The sequence below is a fragment of the Kwoniella bestiolae genome, chromosome 7 (assembly GCF_000512585.2).
Source record: "Kwoniella bestiolae CBS 10118 chromosome 7, complete sequence".
In the NCBI taxonomy this organism is placed as follows: Eukaryota; Fungi; Basidiomycota; class Tremellomycetes; order Tremellales; family Cryptococcaceae; genus Kwoniella; species Kwoniella bestiolae.
In genome coordinates this window covers 1,645,356-1,664,703 of record NC_089247.1, presented here as the reverse complement: position 1 = coordinate 1,664,703, position 19,348 = coordinate 1,645,356, and the positions used below count along the sequence as shown (strand labels likewise).

At 47.9% G+C, this 19,348-nt stretch overlaps 8 protein-coding genes across 8 annotated transcripts; 2 read left to right on the top strand and 6 right to left on the bottom strand.

Annotated features, from left to right (window-relative positions):
• Positions 1–243: 243 nt before the first annotated feature.
• I302_108532 (uncharacterized protein) lies at positions 244–2,077 on the bottom strand (the record flags this gene model as incomplete). Its single annotated transcript, XM_019193701.1, has 5 exons — positions 244–658; positions 720–1,069; positions 1,187–1,513; positions 1,567–1,800; positions 1,883–2,077. The coding sequence occupies 5 exons, from the start codon at positions 2,075–2,077 to the stop codon at positions 244–246; spliced, it is 1,521 nt and encodes a 506-aa protein (XP_019043824.1).
• A 297-nt stretch (positions 2,078–2,374) lies between these two features.
• On the bottom strand, positions 2,375–3,731 carry I302_108531 (uncharacterized protein; the record flags this gene model as incomplete). The annotated part of the gene is made up of 4 exons (XM_019193702.1): positions 2,375–2,644; positions 2,746–2,922; positions 3,030–3,518; positions 3,618–3,731. 4 exons carry the CDS (start codon positions 3,729–3,731, stop codon positions 2,375–2,377), a joined length of 1,050 nt encoding a protein of 349 aa, XP_019043825.1.
• Positions 3,732–4,433: 702 nt separating this feature from the next.
• Positions 4,434–6,217, top strand: I302_108530 (uncharacterized protein; the record flags this gene model as incomplete). The annotated part of the gene is made up of 5 exons (XM_019193703.1): positions 4,434–4,529; positions 4,690–5,115; positions 5,200–5,346; positions 5,442–5,627; positions 5,705–6,217. The coding sequence occupies 5 exons, from the start codon at positions 4,434–4,436 to the stop codon at positions 6,215–6,217; spliced, it is 1,368 nt and encodes a 455-aa protein (XP_019043826.1).
• A 198-nt stretch (positions 6,218–6,415) lies between these two features.
• I302_108529 (uncharacterized protein) lies at positions 6,416–10,265 on the bottom strand (the record flags this gene model as incomplete). The annotated part of the gene is made up of 8 exons (XM_065870692.1): positions 6,416–6,715; positions 6,830–7,378; positions 7,561–7,974; positions 8,142–8,675; positions 8,749–9,120; positions 9,251–9,925; positions 10,056–10,166; positions 10,230–10,265. 8 exons carry the CDS (start codon positions 10,263–10,265, stop codon positions 6,416–6,418), a joined length of 2,991 nt encoding a protein of 996 aa, XP_065726764.1.
• Positions 10,266–10,688: 423 nt separating this feature from the next.
• On the bottom strand, positions 10,689–12,833 carry I302_108528 (uncharacterized protein; the record flags this gene model as incomplete). Its single annotated transcript, XM_019193705.1, has 9 exons — positions 10,689–11,227; positions 11,281–11,574; positions 11,671–11,916; positions 11,986–12,124; positions 12,175–12,208; positions 12,261–12,308; positions 12,441–12,479; positions 12,554–12,683; positions 12,818–12,833. 9 exons carry the CDS (start codon positions 12,831–12,833, stop codon positions 10,689–10,691), a joined length of 1,485 nt encoding a protein of 494 aa, XP_019043828.1.
• Positions 12,834–13,268: 435 nt separating this feature from the next.
• On the top strand, positions 13,269–15,400 carry I302_108527 (uncharacterized protein; the record flags this gene model as incomplete). The annotated part of the gene is made up of 5 exons (XM_019193706.1): positions 13,269–13,519; positions 13,902–14,191; positions 14,409–14,523; positions 14,707–14,809; positions 15,017–15,400. The coding sequence occupies 5 exons, from the start codon at positions 13,269–13,271 to the stop codon at positions 15,398–15,400; spliced, it is 1,143 nt and encodes a 380-aa protein (XP_019043829.1).
• Positions 15,401–16,038: 638 nt separating this feature from the next.
• On the bottom strand, positions 16,039–16,299 carry I302_108526 (uncharacterized protein; the record flags this gene model as incomplete). The annotated part of the gene is made up of 1 exon (XM_065870691.1): positions 16,039–16,299. One exon carries the CDS (start codon positions 16,297–16,299, stop codon positions 16,039–16,041), a length of 261 nt encoding a protein of 86 aa, XP_065726763.1.
• Positions 16,300–16,500: 201 nt separating this feature from the next.
• I302_108525 (uncharacterized protein) lies at positions 16,501–19,343 on the bottom strand (the record flags this gene model as incomplete). Its single annotated transcript, XM_019193707.2, has 7 exons — positions 16,501–16,743; positions 16,813–17,058; positions 17,157–17,377; positions 17,508–17,811; positions 17,880–18,774; positions 18,866–19,179; positions 19,248–19,343. 7 exons carry the CDS (start codon positions 19,341–19,343, stop codon positions 16,501–16,503), a joined length of 2,319 nt encoding a protein of 772 aa, XP_019043830.2.
• Positions 19,344–19,348: the final 5 nt, after the last annotated feature.

Sequence of the window (19,348 nt, the reverse complement as noted above, 5' to 3'; positions counted from 1 at the left end):
AGTATCGTAGTTTAGGCTCATCTGTACATTTAATGATAAGATTTATGAAGTGGGGGAAATCTTTTTTCATCGTATCTAGGAATGTGTCTGGTCGTTCGAAAAAATCCATGCGATATCTCAATGGTCTATCTGCATACGACATCCAAGTGTTTTATCTACATGACACTCGCAGGTGCTGGGGAAATCTCAAAGGCGGTGCTATTGGCAAAACGAGGTGAAGGTTGATGAAACAATTCACGATGGCTAGATTACCACTCTCCTGAAAACCGCAGGACAGTCTCGCATATTGACACCATGACCCACATCGGACAGACCATACACCCTGAACGTATTTTGGACCCCTTCTTCCACCTCCATTTGGAATGGAGATCCGTAACTTATCTTTCCGTCAACCCTCATTGTAAGCTCAAAACACCCTTCGTATTTCCCGCCCCCGAGATAACATAAAATAGGTCTGAGATCGCCATAAAGCTGAGGTCGGAACGGCAATGTCACGCATTGAGGTCTTGTTTCGATAAAGCTTTTGTCGGAGAGGATAAAATCTGGTTGACCTGGAGATCGGAACGTGCCAATGATTGGCTTGACAGGAAGAGAGGACGATATCGTAGGGTAAGCAGAAGTTATACGAGCTGTCTTCGCCTGTCTCTCGGTGTCGAATCTAGTGAGAGCGATGTCAGGACAAGAAGTCAATTGTTAGTGCATGGCAACTGATGACTGACCTTTTTGTCCACTCGTCCAAGCCAACCTTTTGTCCACCTGTGAATTCGTCAAGCACTATCATTTTGATGAGGTTGACTACGTCCTCCCCGGCACTTCCATTGGTCATCACGGTCAGACCAAGCTTAGCGTCGTCTATCCATAGCACTAAGGACCTATATCCGGAGATCAGACCCCAATGCTCTTGGATGGTAATTCCTTTGTAGGTCGTTTGGTACAGCCCGGCTCCATACGTTGGTACAGAGGATGAATGAGGGTAGTTGAAAGTATCACTCCAGCCTGGATCGGTTGATCGAGGAGTCGAGGCAAAGGAATAGCCTGGAAGGGTTGGAAAGGCTTTCATCCATTTGTCCTTTGACATCGTCATTAGCGGCTCTCTTTCCCAGCCTGGGTAGATGGTGGGTGCCAGAAAGGTTTTTGATGTAGTCCAGGAGCGCATCGTGGATAGCATGGAGGCAGAAACACTCACCATATCTTGCGCTGACGCAATCAGGCCGCCGGAACTCTCCCAACTCCCATCTCCGAGAATTTCCATGTCCAATTCCTCCATTTCTCCTCGAGCCGAGTACTCCTCTTCATCGCATCTATAGCCCTTAGCCGTGTTTTCGTCAAGAATAAAACCTGCATCCGTCAATCCAAGGGGATCCAGCAGATAATTTCGGATATGCTGTCTATAAGTATCTTTTGATAGGTACTCGATCAGATATCCCAAAACATCGTATCCGATATTACTGTACTGGTGCGATTGACCACCTCGAGGTTCTGTTGACGGTTCCAACCGGCCAAATAGCTTGAACTACAGCATGTCTTGTCACTTGGTGGCTCACAGATACATGGGAAACAACTCACTATGTCATGTTTCGTCTGACCTTTCGCATAACCCATATTGTAGCCCGGCACACCACTGAGGTGAGCACAGATATCGGCTACGGTGCATTGAAGTTCCGCATCCTTATTTACCATCTGGAATTCAGGTACGATGTCTTGAATTCTGGTGTCAAATGTGTATCCGTTCTCTTCCAGTAGCTTGGCCAAAGTTAGGACGGTGAATAACTTGGTGTTGGATGCAATTGGGAATCTCGTCTGTAAAGTATCGTTCGTGAGCAACGATCAACGTAGCTCGTATGATTGGAATTCCGCCCGAATCCTGAGGTGTCTCACTTACGTTAGAAGTCACTGGTCGACCATGTCCTGCTGAGCCATATGTTCTCACCACCTCTTGCCAGTTACTGCCGTCGCCGTTTCTTTGCACCAGCGCAATTGTGCATCCTGGAACTTGTCTTTTCTTCATTAGACCTTTCAGGTGTTCCTCGAAGTCTGGACTGACGACTACGGCCAACTTGGATTGTCCCGATTCCATCGTCCTGTGAGTTTATGGATCGAATACCTCAGCGATGACGAATTATGCAAGCATGAATACTCGTCATGAGTATTGAGATCATCTGTCAATGCAGTAAGTAGACTAGAGATCTACTCGTGTGACAGGACAGCTCCTTTGTCCGATCTTATCGGTTCTTAGCCCAAAGGAGGGGGTGAACTGAATGCACACCAATACACGTCTCAACATATGCAAGATACATGATGAAAGGAACAATACATATACGACAGTTGGTCACTGACTGTAAGACTGCGACTGCACGTGGTCTTGTCCGTGTATCTAACTCTCGTCCCCTTCTGTTACCCATGCCCACCCTTTCATCCTGGAGGCTTTCTTCTTGGTTGTGTAAGCACCCGGTCCTCGTCTTATAGTGCCAACACCATCATCCTTTTCATAATCTCCATCATTATCGATGTTCGAGTCGTGGACCTTGCGTTTCTTCCCTGAAAAGCTGTGCCATCCAGTCGGGTCTAGTCCTTGATTGCGGAGCAACTGGTCGATCACCTCATTTTCACGTCGATAAAAGAGACGCCACGCTCTTTCTTTCCTCTGAAATAGATTGATCGATCAGTAGTCTGTGTATAACATCTGTGGATGGAAATGTAAGATGGAACAACACTATGGTACGACCTTGACATCATTCCACTCACACGTCCCTCCAGCTCTTTCAGAAACAGCTTCAAGTCACTCTCCGTGACACTACTCCTCTTATGGGCGAATTGATACAGCTCCGTCACGATGATCGACTGAGCTTGTTCTTTAGTGATTTCCTGAATTGCAGAGCTCGAAGCTGTATAAGTGACCTGGGCATCTGAAGTTGATTGTGCCTAATCATGCCGGTCATTCGATGATCAGTAGATGGCGTCACTTATGATTGCCGAATGAAGGAGTACAGTGATGTATAGGCGGATTGTGTGCCTGACGATCAACTCACATAAGGGAACGGTAGGTTATGATCGCCCCGGGGGATTGATGACGCCCAGTTATTGTCGGTTCGTCGTCCAGGAGTGATAGATTGCAATTTGTGTCGAGCTGCTTGAGGTAAGACTATCGTCTGATTGCCTTGATTGAGATGCAACAACGGTGACGGTTGAGCGGGAGCTGAACCGGTCGATCTGAGGCTGGAAGCATTTAATGGCGTAACAGACTGAGCAATTCTTGATGATGGAGAAGAAGGAGCGACGATGTCATGCGAGTTCAGGAGGATGAAGTATTTCGATCTATCCACCAATCTCCCTTCTCTACTGCACTCGCATACCCATGTTGAAGCTACAACAGGCTGATGCCCTCCAATCTCTCTCACTCGCTCCAATATGTCAATCTCTTCTGCTGATGTTGGCCATGAGATTGTTGAGCAATTGTCACGGTTGAATACGATGATTTGCGCAGCTGAGAGTGATCGGGTGATCCTTGCTCCATTTGACTGATCAGGGATCACAAACAAGTCAGCATCACTGTAGCTACACATGGGTGTGGAAGTGAGATCGAGAAAATGATGCGATGCCGCCCCTTCTGAACCCACCTCGAGGATACAATGTATGGCTTCTCCGCCCCCAGACACGAAGAACATCATTGGTCGTCGATTACGGTAGAATATACCCCTGGGTGGGGTCGGATCCCTTTGCGTGATTGTCATTTATGAGAGTATAAATGTAAAACGTGGGATGAAGATTAAGTTACAGTCTTATTTTTGACAAGGTCAGACATGGCAAGGAATTGGTTCGATTCGCTGGAGTGTACTGAAATGTTGTTGCGGTTGTGACGGCGATTAGTTGGTAGTGGATGATTGTGCAGACTGGAAAGAAAAACTATAGAAGACACGCGAGCAGCGATCAAGTCTGAATGCCAGTGAGAACGTTCACTCGTTTTACCCGCCCCCCCTGGTTCCCCTCGTTTCCCTTGTTGACACTTAATGTATCTCCTCTCTGTCTGAATAATGAATTTGCGTACGGTGCTTGCTCGTACTGCGTATCCTCCGTCAGAGCACTGACTGTGTACATCCGTATTGTTCTCTTTTCCAATTGTTTCAGGGTCAGCCACTGACAAACCACTACTAAACACGGTGGCCAGTGCACCAGCGCGCGCTCAATAACAAAAAACAAATCATTCCTCCCCCTTTTCCCCTTTGCTCTCTTTGCCTCTTCCCCTTGTCCATCGCAATCTGGAGCACTGACCAGCAGCATGAAGACATGATGTATGAGCTACTGTAAGATCAAATCAGGACTGCTACTGACTTGACACATGTTCCTTCCTTCTCTTTCTGTTTCTCCTCATCGATTGTTTCAATAATTCAGTCCGTACGCAGACTACCAATACTTATCATAGATATCCAACGGTAATGCCCCCTCACCCGCACAAGCTGTTCACCCAGGATGATCTGCCGATGACCTTCTTTCTGGTTCAGGAAAGTGTGATGACTAGATTCGTGATCGAGGTGCGTGCGAGACTATTTTGACTCTTCGCTCGTGTTTTCCTCTCTGTTCTCTGTTCTTCGTTATCTGTCGCCTGATCCTCTATACAACGCTGCCGCAAGACAGTGCGCGTGTCGAAGAAAAACATGTCCGACTGATGTATTATATGTCCATCATCATCAGAACCAGGGAGGTCGCATCACGGATGCGCAAGACGCTCAACATATCATCTTCAACCGTGACGAGGGTTCATCAGATCTCAGACCCAGGAACGACGAGGAACAGAATGCCCTAAAAGACTCACAAGATTGGCAGTTTGTCTTGATCTCAAGCTGGATCTCAGAAAGCGGGCGACAAGGCCAGCTGGTTGATGAACAGGAATTTCAAGTCCTGTCGAATGAGACCTCGACCTCGACATCGATGACTCTCAGGCCGATCATACCGCCCAGCTTTGATCCGATTTATCATACCCCACAGATGATTACCCCTATATCTTCACCTTCAATCCGGCCTCCACAGTCCTCGGCTATAATCGAACGAAGAAAACGAAGTGAGAGCAATCCTGTTGATCCAGCTCGGGTGAATCCTGAGCACACGGTTGGATTTGCTGTAAGTCACAACTTTCCACCTCTTGGAAAAGAGGGATCAGCTATAATGTGAATGCCTGATTCTCACGATTATCATGTCACACAGAGTCCTTCGAGATCCATTCGCACACCTACCGCCAGTGGTTCGACCAAGAGACCGAGAGCTGAAGCCTCCGGGACTTCCACTAATGGCCAACAGAATATGAAGTCTGGAGCAGGTTCACAGGTAGAAGTAATCTCGTATGGCTCACTTGTAATTGCATTTATCATATTGTTTCCTCCCTTTTTGGTGCACAGGTACAGATACTTGGTCGACCTCACTGATACACTGCTTTTATGATTTCGCAGAAGGTCTGGATAAGGCATCCAAGCGAATACACCAATCTGAAGAACATACCCGAACCTCAACGGACCTATCGCAAGAAAGATCTATTCAACATCTTGGTCATCGAGATTGCCCATTGGGCACGAGAGCAATCAAGTGTCAATAAAGGTGATGTCGGGAGGTTTCTCAAAGAAGATTTGAGGAAGAAGGTGAGTTTTTCGATTCGCTTAGACAATACAGTTTTGGTATAAATATGATGGAACGCTAAGTGCGCTTGATTGTATAGAGGTCGTGGAGAGATTGGTATACTTACTGGCGTCCTTTGAAAGACCAGATAAATCTCAAGCTGGAAAAACTTGGTCTTGACACTAGCATGTGGGATCTGGAGAAAGGTTATTCCGAGGTCATCTATCTCTCGGACGACAGCGACTGCGACAACGAGGATGCAGTTGATGGAGTGACACGATCGAATGGAATCATCACCGCTCTTAGCAGTGGTTCTGGACCAGAAGAAGAGGTACGAGAGAGTGCAAGTGCGGAGATCGTGGTGAAGAGTGAAAGTGAGGAGGTCACTAGTGATATACGATCAGAGTCCAATCAGGATAGTACCGCCGTGGCATCGGCTGGTGCAGATCGAAATCAGCTTGGTTCAGCTGGCGGGCCGTCCTTGGTCTATCGGTACGCTTGCCATTCCCATTCGATCGACCGAGGAGAGGAAGTGGAGGATGTGAAACCCGAGGTTGAAGACGAGTATGCAGAGGAAGAAGGAGAGGATGAATTGGTCGATGAAGACGACTAGGTCAATTGAGGAGTGTGATGACAAGGGTATATGTAGTGGTCAACGCATGGCGAGATATACGTGGATGATTTATGTGTTGATACTTGCAGAGCCAAGCACAGTACCATTCCGATCAGTTCCTAGCGAGCCGAGTCTACTAAATCGATGCATCCGGTAATTGTAGTATTACAGCATTGATATCAATGCCCCGCTCTAATCTCAAACAACCACCCTCTTCCTCTTCCCTCTCCCCTCCTCGATCCTCTTCCTAACAGCCTCCTCATCCATCCCCTCAGACTCGTACAGCCCCGCAGTCCTCTCCTGCTCCCAAGACGACCTCAAAAACTTCAACGCCGCAAGATTATACCCCATGACATTCCGCTGTGTGTCCAACGATTCTCTAAGGTGATTTCGAAGTGTGAGTAAAGGGGTGCGCATGATTTTGTTGGAGATGATTTGGTTGGAGTGTGTGCGCATTAGGAAAAATAGGATTCGAGAGATTAAGACGGTTTGTTGGCCCTGTTCGAGCAGTTAGCATTTCTGGGAATGGTGCTTGATCTCGAAGCGTCTGAAGGGGAAAGAAAAAACGAAGGGGAAAGGGAAAGAGAAACAGAAAAAAAACGCAAGACCCACCTTCAAAGCCCATTCGTCCAAATACCCCAACAAGCTAATAACATACCTGAACGGCAACACCAACAACGCATCCTCCATATTAGCAGTCGGGACTTTCTGTATGACTTTCAACACGTATTCGTCCGGATCCAGATCCCCAGCAGCGATCAATTCGGGATTTCTAGACGGGCGTGGTATCTCAATCTTCGCCTTTTCCTTCTCCTCTTCCCATTGTCTAGTGGCTTCTCGATCGTTATCTGCAATTTCTAATGCTTCAATGATCTTTTCTCCTGACATCAATGTCTCGCTGGTTTGCTTGGTCACTCCCTCAACTTCTCCGCCCTCGCCGCCCTCCTGATCGTCTTTGTTGAGATTATCAAGGATATTCGAGTCGTACAGCTGCTCTATCTCTCTTTCCCGCTCTTCTTCCAGGAATAAGGGTTCGTCCGTCTTCTCCCATATTCGGATCGACTTGTCGTGCGAGCCGGTGACTACGAATTGACCGTTGTGGGATGTGGCTAGAGCCCAGATTTCTCCGTGATGACCTTCGAGTTTCTGGATGAGCTCGAACTGGAGTTGGGGTTAGATGGGTCAGCGTTCATTCCTCGTTTCTGATTGGCTCCAGGTAGCATGAAAGGTCTGAACTATGTTGGACGAGACGATGATGATGTTGTCGTCAAGGACATAACATGGGTAAAATGCCCAGGCGTACTATCCACACTCTTTGCGATGTGAGCAGAAACATCACCCACCTTATCTCCATCCCAATACTTCAACAACCCATCCTTCCCCACCGACCAGAAATAATGACTAATCCTCTCCTGTCCCTGGCCCCTCTCAAACGAAACCTGCATGATCGAGTCATCATGGGCAAAAAGGGACCTATGACAATCACCGAAATCCAACCCCCAGATCTTGATGTTCTTATCTGCCGAACAAGTGATAATCAATTTCGAGTCCTGCGATATATCCAACGACAATACCGGGAGCTTGTGGCCGTAGAGGGATAAGAAGAATTTGAGTGTATCGGAGAAGAAGATCTTGACTGTTGAGTCTAGTAGTGATACGGCTAGGAATCGTCCGTCGGGAGAGTATTTGCAGCATAAGATGTCGTCTGTCATTTTTAGGGTTCGGACATGGACTAGGGCGAGTTGTTTGGTTTTGTACTATATCACCGGGGGTATTTAGCTTGGATGTCCCATGGTAATCTCACGGTCAAAAATGATAAAAAGAATGTTAATATCTTTATCTCGATCGCCGTATAGTTGGAACATCGAGCTGTGGGATGTGCCGAATAAAAGAAGGTAACCATAAGATCGAAAACCACACTCACTACAGTCTCTCTCCCAAGCCTATCAACGACCTTTTCCCCCTCCCCTTTCTCCTTCAATTCAAAATCCCAAAACTTGACATCCTTATCTTCACTCCCCGACACTAACCCCCTCCCGTCCGGTCTGACGTCAATCCCAAATACCGATCCACTATGAGCCTTGTAGCTCTCCAGCAAAGTTGAAGAGGCAATATCAAATAACAACAACTCGCCCGACTTTGTTCCGATCACCAAATGTCTATCTCCAGGTAAGAAGGTCGAGCAGATCGAATATCCACATTCGATCGTACGTATACATTGGGTTGTGCGACTATTCCATATTTTCAATGTACCGTTTGAACAACTCGCTATTATCTGGTCGTCTGATGATATGCTTATCGATCGAATATCGTTACGATGGCCTGGGAGTTCCACGACATGGGTTTTGGTAGGTTCCGGTGTGGATCCGTCGGGTAGTTTGGATGATTTCTTGGATGTGGATGAGGGGGAGGGGATGGTATATGATTCGATGGAGTTGTTGGCTAGTGCGAGGAGAAGCTATACATGATCAAAATCAGTATATTGTATGTGGGGCGATCAAAGATGGATTTCAACGAAGGACAGTACCCACCTGAACGCCTCCCTTGGCACTATCCACCTGGTCTCTGGCAATTGCGAAACTCTTGATCTTAGCATTTGCTCTGACCACACACCAGCTCGTAATCCTTTCTTCCCATTTCACCTCTCCAGACGGAACATCATTGACCTCTTCTTCCTCTTCATCTTGTTTTCCCTTCTTCTTCGACTTCTCCTTGTCCCTCTTCTTCCGTCTTGCTCGCTTTGCGTTGACCTCTTCCTCAGACCGTATACGGAGGGTTATCATTGTTTTATCGTTCGTCTGGAGGAAGAGAAGTGGTAGTGTTTCGTGGAAGTTGATTTGGGTGATGGCGTGAGATGAGGTAGGTAGGGGAAGGGTGCAGAGTGGTTTGATGAGTGTCGGAAGCTACATCGAGCAACATTTAGTCTTTGATTCGCCATCTTCGCTCAGGTCAATCGTAACCAGGCAGGAACAGCTGCTTAACACCTGGAGAAGCATGGTTGTAGGGCGGATACAGGAGGAGTCTCCAACACACCTGACCATCTTCCCCCTCTTTCAACCCACTATCCAACGCCTCTTTCTCCACAGTCCAAACTTTACTTTCCCCATCCCCCGACCCAGTGACAATGACCCATCGACCCCTTATCCTCTCTTCCCCCTCCCCATCTTCCAGAGCGGAAGAAGTATCATCGTCGTACTCCTTTATCTCCAAACTAGTCACCTCCCCCCGACCAACGACGATAGTCTGAACGCAATGCTGAGTCTCCAAATCCCATAGCTTCAAGTACGTGTCTTTCGACGTCGATACCAGAAACCCGGGGTGAGATCGTTTACTAGGATTCGGGTGAGGGATGAACCTCAATCCCGTTATTTGCCCCCGGTGAGATTTGAGTTTGAATAATCCTATTTCACCTATAACGTCCCACAGCACTATCTCCCCCTCTGCTCCGCCCGATGCTAGTCTGCTTCCGGAGTTGTCCCATGTCATGTAAGATATGGATTTCTTATGTCCATTGAATGTTACTATTTCGCTGGCTTCGACTTCGGGTGTGGAGGGGTTGAATGACCATAGACGGATGGAGCCGTCTTGGTAGGATACTGCGAATGTTTGAGGGGTGTCTGAGGTGGACGATGAGGATGATGAGGTGGATGGGGAGGGGGTGAGGAATGATACGGGGGATGTGTGAGAGGGGGAATGCCACATTGATATCTAGAGTTCTCACTGTTAGTACATTATCGAGGGAACGTTCAGTTGATTGAGAAGGAGATCTACAGACAGACCAAGAGAATGAGAGAATGAGGGGAAACGTCAACTGATCAGATGAGGAACAAAGACGCACCATCTCACCACGCTTCACATCCCATACCAGCACATCTTCCCACCCAGCTACATAGGCCAATCGTCCATCGTAAGCTGAATTGGCAGTGGGTGAATTGACGATACCAAAGGCCTAGAATTGTTTGGATAAGTAAATTTCTATATCCCTAGATCCATTCATAGGGGAACAGCTCACCTGCGTTGGGCCGTGTCGCATGTAAGACCTGACCATGTTGGTGGTTTATATGTATTCTGCTGTATGAGTTGAAAAGCAGAGATACGATAGCAGATAAATGCAGATGTCGAAGGGAAGAGGACCCATTTCAGAAATATTTTGAACTTTTGACTTGAACCAGCGAAGAAATCGGTTGAAATGGCGGTGATCACCGACATCGTAGTCAACTGATGATGTGGCATTATTCTTATGTGATATTTGTGACCTTTGCACCAGAGTTCAGAGCAAGACTGATCAAGCAGTATCTAACATGCATATGTAGAGTAGAAATTAATCTCAACAAGGGTATCATCTGTGTATTCCGTATCTCATATTCGAGACTCATATTCTCGTAAAAGCAAAATCAGGCAGTCAAATGACTATACCCATGGTACTCCCATCATTATCCCTAACAGGATGATGTTTCCCCGTCTGACCATCTTACAAAAGCAGATCATCAAAATCACCACCCCCCAAATTCTTAGCAGCCTGAGCCTGTTGGTTCTTAGCTTGAGATCCTTGGTTCTGGCTAACAGAAGTAGTGGAAGAACCCCAAAGCGAATTCATTGTTTTCTCCTTTTCCAGATCCTTGATGGTCTTCTGACCACCCGCTTGTTTAGCCGTACTTTGACCTCCCATGGATGTTAAAGACGAGTTGAACAGGTCGTCGAAAGTGGATGCACCGGCTAGTTTGGCAGCTGGAGAAGTCACTGGTGGAGAGGCTACTTGACTAGGGGTAGATGAGTATGAAGGTCGAGAGGCAAAAGAAGGAGCCTGGGTTTGGGCGATGGGTGGACTAGAGAAGTTGTATCCTGGTGGAGGAGCTTGCTTTTGAGGAGCAGAAGCAGGAGTAGGAGCAGGTACAGAGGAAGTGTTGGAGTTGAGGAGGTTGAAGAGATTCGCATTGGCATTTCCACCTTGAGCGGGAGCAGGGGCAGGAGCAGAGGATGAAGGAGCTTGTTGGAAATCGTCGAAGTCGTCTGGGCAAATCGTCAGCTCATGGCATTCAGAGAATGGTGAAGAGGGATCTCACCATCACCACCAAAAGAAGGTGTAGCTTGAGCTACAGGAGCAGGTGCAGGTGCAGGTGCGGGAGCAGGTTCATCGTCAAAGTCGAACAGATTGACTTCCTTGGGTTTCTCCACCGGTTTCTCCTCCTTGGCTACTGGTTTAGGAGCTCTGTGACTTGCACCACTTGCTACTCGACTAGATGAAGCGGGGGCAGTACGTCGAGGGGGTTGATCGTCAAAGTCATCGGCACCTTCGTATTCATCGTACTCGGTTTTGGCAGAGGTATCTCGGAAAGTTCGTGAGGATGATCGGTATTCTACCATAGTTTGCAAGCACAAAATCAGCTTACGTATCAAATTTCCGTGTGATCTGGCTGCAGAGCACTCCAATTGAGACGGGAATGGCAACTCACCATCGTCGTTGCCATAGTCCCCTCTGCCGTATCTGGACCCACCGGCTGCACCACCTCCACCACCGCCACCTAAACTATCACTCCCAAATCCACCATACCTACTTCCACCGGGAGTGATGAAGCTCATCCCACCGTCGTTCCCACCACCTTGATATTTATTCTTGTTGGATTTGGCTTTTCTTCTCTCGCTTCGTATCTTATCTACGTCTCCCAGCAACGATGCGATCTCCGAAGCTCTGTTTCGGACTGAATATTTCAAGTGACGTCGTGAGCTTGCCGCTCGTTGCGAAGGTTGCGGAAACAACACCAACTCACCATTTATACCTTGATCTTTGCCTTTCTCATCTATATAATGGAAGCTCCTCAACATCTTAATGGTAGACACGTGGGCTCTGGCATCATCTACTACTCTCTCCGAACCGTTCTTGACCAGGAATTCGAGGAGGGTCAAAGCCTACATCTAAGGTTAGCTTGAGCTAAGATCACTGGATTCAAATAGCTGACCTTGTAGATCTGTCTCCATTCTCTTGCTTCTTTCCTGAGTGTGTTGTCAGCTTAGTCTCGAGACCGAGGAGGAGAGTTTAGCTCACTCCATGAATCTTGAGTAGATTGTAGGCATGATCTCGTTGAATTGGGCACTGTACGTTGGAAATCAGCTGAAGTTACGGAGAAGGTGTGACGCGAGCTGATTTACAAGTTGTGTGTTCTGATGATAAATATTGTCGTCAGCTACCATACTACCTTGCTCTTGGAAGGGAAAGCCAGCTCACCCATCAGCAATCTGCTGCATCAATGTCGAACTTGCTCCCCTACGTCCAATGACAGGGTTATCAGCTACTAATCCAATTAAGTGGTTGCCGAGACTATGTGAAGGTATACTCACCAAGGATCATCGTTGGTCGCCTCCCTAACTTTCGCTTCCATCTCTGAAACGTTGAGGACCATGTTCTTGGCTTGGTTGTAGTATGACTTGACATCGTACATTGTCAGGTTCTGAGCCTGTTTTGTGAGACCTAGTAGAGGGGGTGAAGGAGTCAGCTTGAATCTAAGCGGTGGGGAGATGATCTGGCAATGAGACTGGGATGGCCAGCAGTAGGTCACAGTCGGACGTGATGAGTGGTGGGTGAAAGGGAGGGTTGACACTTACTCTCGATATAGTCCATTTTGAGCTGCGTTTCTTCTTGGGTCAAGTCAAGATATGTAGTAGTGGTTGATAGCGGGCTAGTAGACCTCGCAGCTATCTATCTCTTTCCAGTAACTCGAGAATGTCTAGTGAGTGAATCGAGAGTGATGAATGATGAACTAATGGATTGATGATGTTACCATCCACCATCCATTGTACGCGTCTGCAGAAGTGAGTGAGAGTGGAGAGAGTGATGACATGTCACTTAGAGGATACTGTGCCACATCAAACCACGTGTCATCATATCAACCCTTAAACACCGAATATCACCGTACAGTACTACTCTGCTCCTCCACCATACATGTCCATGTACAACTATACTACACACAACCTACTTCTCTCTAACATCTATATAATACTACTCATTCATATATACACCTATAGATTACAGACCCACGACAGTAGCATACAAATCATGTCCCAAGACACAAAACCAGATATAACCATCACCTCCCTCTCTGCCCCCTCCTCACTAGCAGGTCCAAGCTCAGCACCCCTCGAACACATCTTCCCATTCTTACAAGACCAAGATGAACAGTTAGAAATATCAGATAAGAAGAATGGATCGAGTGTATGGGCATTGAAGATACCTAGGTTTCTATTGGAGAGATGGGAGATGATAGAGGAAAGGGGAGTGGAGTTGGGGAGTTTGGTGGTGGATAATTCGTGAGTCACTCTTGACTACTGTCTGGCAGACTGGGGTGGGATGGGGGGCCGTCTTGACTCTAGTCCGGTAGTTAGGGGGTGGGATGGGGGCGAAATATATATGGAAGCTAGGGGTGGGATGGGGGGATACGTCTATATATTGGTGTATCATATACCATATATTGTATATCAGATCTTATTATCATACTGTATATGTTACATCTCTTATCACTTCTACATTACTTGTATCAACGTTATCTCGTTGAGAATCATATCTTCGTACCACTTGTATACCTTCTGCTGCACTGCCTACCGTTAATATCCGATCATCACATCATCCCAATATACACTCCTGCGTCATACTATCGTACACTCGTTGAAAACCCCGCTGACACCACCCCAGCACAACCCCAGCCAAAATCACCCTCCGCCTCACCCATCCCGACTCGAAGCCCTCTGACGGGGCAGATGACCAAGACCACCTTCGCAAACACACGCAATACGATACATCAGGAATTCCCGATGAATACAAGGTGAACGTACCGGAAGAACGAGCTAGGAACCTATATGTCTTCACAGAGAAAAAGCGGGTGTATGGAAAGGACTCAACTAGTGTGGCTATGCCTGAAGGAGCTGGAGAGGGCGAGGCGGAGGGGGTAAGTGCCGTTGGAGGGAGGAGGAAGAGACATAAGGGTGAGTGTGGTTTGTCTCATATTCAGTCCATTGTTCGAGTGTATCGTGTTGGAAACGGAGAGTAGTTGAGTCGACGCTTTCTCTGGGGAGAATGACCTATTCTTCAAGGATTCAATACGTAGATGCGTTGGAGCTTTGGCATTCAACTCATTTACTTCCCCCTGTGCTGTCTCACCAGAAAAGGTATAAGCTGATACCTTCTATGCCTCACCTTCAGCCCAGCCCAAACTCATCGCCAAAGTAGACCACGAATGTCAAGTGACACCCATGCAGAATCAGAAGTATATTAAGATACTAGAGCAACGAAGGTTGGAGAGTGAGCAGTCCAAGCGGTGAGTGAGATGTGCAACCGCCAATACTATCAACCCAATTTCATGATCGCTCTGGAGATTCGTCTGTCCATCATCATCTCAATCACACGTTCTTGTTCTGCTCTCGAGTGCGCCTTTCTTTCGATGCTGCATATGCGGTCATCTCGCAATGATCGCTAATTTATATTTTTCATGCGATCACAGCCCCGTCATGCGGATGGACGATACCGGTATCTCGCAAGCTGAGCAGAACCAGTTGGCAAGTGGATACAGGAATGCCATCTCCACGTTCGGAAGCAGTATGATTGTGAGTAGAGAGCACCCGCCTACCGTCGACACTTGCCCCTCTGTACACTTCATACTCTGACTGCACGCTAATCTGCGACTCTTGTTTTCCTATCACCTCGGCCCTTCTCAACTCCCGTATCCTCAAACATCCCATCGATTATCACAATTACACTTCCCCACGTGATCAATCTTCACTTCGCCCACCCACCCACCCACCCGCCCACAGTCCTCCGCCAAAACCAACAACGGCGAGCGCCACGCCCGACTCGAGCGGCACGAGTTGACCGACCGTATCTTCTCCCTCTTCAAGGAAAAGCCATATTGGGGTATCCCCGCTTTGAAGGTCACGCTCAGACAGCCTGACGGGTGGTTGAGGGAGGTCCTTAGGGACGTCGCCGAGCAGATAAGGGAGGGGAAGTACGTGAATATGTGGCAACTTAAGAAGTCTTGGAGAGGCGATGCGAAGGATGAAGGGACTGGGGAAGGGGAGGGAGAGGGAGAAGGGGATGTTAAGCCTTCTATTGGGGGGGATGAGGAGATGGGCGATGGTCAGGAAGAAGAGGAAGAGGATGAGGATGAGGAAGATGATTTTGAAGAGGTCATGGCTTGATGTGGTGGATTACCCTCTTGAGGATTGAGAATGGTTGGTTGCTTGATCGTATATGTTGTATCTTTTAGGTTCTCAAGGTTATGTGTCTACATTACCATATCTATGATGTCTCCCTCGTACCATACGATCACATGCATCGTCTCATGTTATGTTCAGTCGTTTCAGAATTTTGAACAGGACATGCCGAATCGTCAAAGTAAGAAGCAGGTCTTGGTATTCTACCCATATGACCGATATGTCGATGATTATCCGTGTATCTGCATTGGCATGTATGATCGTTTCATTTTTGGTATGTACTCGAAATTATGATATTGTAAAGATTGTTCGGTTGAACAAGATCGCAATGTTAGCTTGCAAGATTGTTTCATATGTTTACAAAAGAAAGTGGAAACCCAATCACGAAAAGAACCATTCCAGTAAAACCTTCCTCTACATTACCCGTTGATCCCAGAAACTCGCCTAGCTTGTATCACCCTCAACGGGATATCTTCCTCCGACGTCTCTTCGTCCCCACCCTCATCGACCTGTCAATCTTTGTTCAACACTGACGCCTGACCCAGAGTCATATCAACATCATTCGAATAGGACCCAGACCCATCCAATAGATTCTCAAAGAACGACTCGAACTCTAACTCCCATCAATCGCTTTCGACCTCTTTCCAGGCAGGTCCGTCCATCTTGCTCTGGGGGAAGACCGGGATAGCTTCATGGCGTTGATTGATCGAGGTCGCGTTCGTACGATCTTTAACCCCTAGATCCAGCTCCTGTCCCTCGCCGTCATTGCAATACAGGTCAAACACATCGATACTCGGATCCTGCCCCACCGTCATCCTCTGAGATTCACCTGCTCCCTCATCTTGGTTATTCCCATTCGGGACTCGTGAGATACTTTCATCCATAGTTTTGGGGACCGCGAAGAACCGATCCAACGTCTCTAAATCCGCTTCGTTGAGATCTCGTATCTCCCCACTCACACCAACTTCATTAGATTGCGTGTTAATCTGATCTTTTCGATCCTCCGACTTCTGGGCGGGATGATCCCTCTGCCTGACTTGACCATGATCACGATAGCTCAGAAACTTCAATAGTCTATCCACCAACTAGGAGGTAAGTCCAAGTTCATTGGAATCCAGATCTGCTGATTTGTCTTTCTTTCTTCCGCTGGTTATCGAGGGTGTCAATATCGAATCCTCTTTGGAGGTGAAGGTGGTGATAAGAAGCTCGTCCTGATGAATCGGTGGAGCAGTCTTCGTGACCTGATCTTGCAGCTGTCGCACTCTAGCTTTGACGAGCGGTCCATGAGTTGCCGAATCGCAGAGCCGTATCCAATGATCATCGATTGCCTACCATCCGTTGCATTGTGTTAGCTTACTCCTAGTCCTTGCAGCAATGCTGGGGGAGAAGTGACGTACCTGATCGCCCCCTCGGGTCGTCACAGATCTCAATCCTTCTATCTCTCCCTTCTCGTAGATCTTTTGAGCGATCTTTTCCACCTGCCATGCGAGGGGATCGTACGCTGACATGGGTGGACATGTGGGGAAGGACGTATTGCTGATGATGGGTAGACTAGATGCGGTGGTATCGACAGGTTTTGACGTTTCAGGTGACTTGGAGGGATCGCTTAGAGTGATGTGGCTGATAGACGATGATTGGGATGACTTGGTATGATAATCGTGTAGTCAGCAATGGCATCCTTTTCTATGAAATGCCTTAACCATAGTAGACGGATCGGTGGGAATAGTCCACCCGTGCTCACCTTGACTACCTGCTTCGCACTCAACGTGCCCACCACGTCCACAGCTCGTTCCCCCCATTCTGGTCTCTCCGCGCTCAAATCCTTAGCGTAATCAACAACCCTCACTCGATACCGCGCTGTATTCACCAACTCCCCCTTCTCCAAACAATCCTCCAACCATTGAAGAGTTACCGCAATCCCCCCAGTCCTGCTATGCCGCCAGATCGCTCCATTCTCCGCCGCTGATTTGGGTCAAAAAGGATTGGCTTCGTTTGCAGCCCTGTAAAGGACAGCTATAGGTGCATAGGGTCGGGGGTATACATGACCACCATGCAGCTGTAAGATTGGTGGAGCTAGTCAGCACATACATACCTCGTCGTACCGTCTTTCCATATATTAGGTGGATCAGACATACTCGGACTTCCCTTTCGTACCTCGGATGTACATTACTCTCTACGAAGATCTTTAGTGGGCTGCCCGATGTATCGATGAACAGAGGTTTGACGGGCGTCTCAGCTACGGCACCGGACTTTGCTTCGAAAAGAGGTGTGATGGGCGTCTTGCCCACGACCGTGGACTCGTTTCTTGTCTCTTTGGCTCCACTGGGAACACCGATTGTCCTGGAGGTGCCCATATCCCACCAGAGAGGCTGAGAAAGACTCGTCAAAATGGTGGGCTGAAGGACGACGTTGGGTGAGGGGGATTTGGTTGGTTTCGCCGCTTTCCCGCTCGAGCGGTAGGTACAGAAGGTGAAACGATTCTCAATCCATTTGATCGAGGTCCATTGCTGATGTCGGGATATTTACCTTGTCCGTGAGGTGGTGCAGGTGAGATAGGTGATGGAGGGATATAAGTGGGATGAGATCGTTCGGAAGGTACGATCGACCAGGCTTTGGTAATTGCCATCTTTTGAGGAGGCGCAGGTGCCGATCGAGGACTCTCCATGCTCTGTTCAGCACGATCTCGCGGAGATACCAGTTGTGGTTGTCCTTGCTGATCACCGTTCTGGAGTATACTCGGGCAATACGGATGAAACCTTGAAGATTGAGGCTGATGGTGACCAGGGCTAGCATGTGAAGGAGTACTGATCTGAGCTGATGTACTCGCATTGTTTGCAGTAGCGATGGAGACAGGAGTACGAGAAAGGTTCTGAGCACGTTTGAAGAAGAGACTGTAAGATTGATGCGGCTGATGATTCCCAGTATCGATACTTCGAAGACTACCGGTATCTGATGGTTGCCATCCAGGAAAGCGAGGTCTCGGTGGTGGTGGTGTTCGTACTGCATGACGGGGTGGAAGGCGTTGATAGTCAGTGTTTGACCTGATAGTGCGAGGTTGCTGGGGACGACATGCAGTACCTCCACGAGTAGAGAGTGGTGTTCCTTCCGAGTTTTTGTGGATCGTACCATGTCCGAGAACTGAATGTGAGAGAAGTTGATGAGGTGTTGCCGAGATTGAATGTGGCATCGAGTGAGCGGGTGGATTGCTCGTGAAAAGGTTACTCGTACTCGCGTGATTGATAAGATAAGGTTGTACCGGTTGAGCTAAAGTGATTGGGTATGATTGGGTACCAGCTTGAGACAAGTGATCTGATTGATTTGTCAGTTGAGAGAATGTGTCGAACAGATCATAGCTCCCACTGCGATCCAGTGCAGTAGAACTACATCAGCTCAGGCTCAGGCTAAGTAGAACACGCAGACATGAGTGGTAGTGGTCTGTACCGCACTCACATGATTCTCCATCCACCCCAATCGTCCCCTTTACCCAACATCCTCCCAGATCTTAAACAACTCTTCACCCACCCATGTCCCAATACGACCTTCCTCCCCTCACTCCGCACCCCTTCTCTTACAGTATCTTCGAAATACCTCACCAGCAGTTCAGGTGTCCATTCCCGCTTTGCATCGAGGGTATCAGGATCTTCCCATGTGAAATCTGGATCGAGGGGGATCATCCCGTCCGATATATAAGGTAGAGACATGGGGATAAGGATGATGGTGACTTGGTCGAGTGAGGGGATGGGGTAGATTATACCTTCGTTGGGCTATTTCCGATTTCAGTACAGTCAGATGGACACAGAGTGTGGAGTAGAAGCGGTACGATTATACTCACCATGATCATTCGTCCGATGTCTGAGCTCAGTATATCCTCGCCCTGGACTGGGCTGAAGTAGAAACCTATACCGTCGAATAGCCTTGTAGGGGTCATACTTG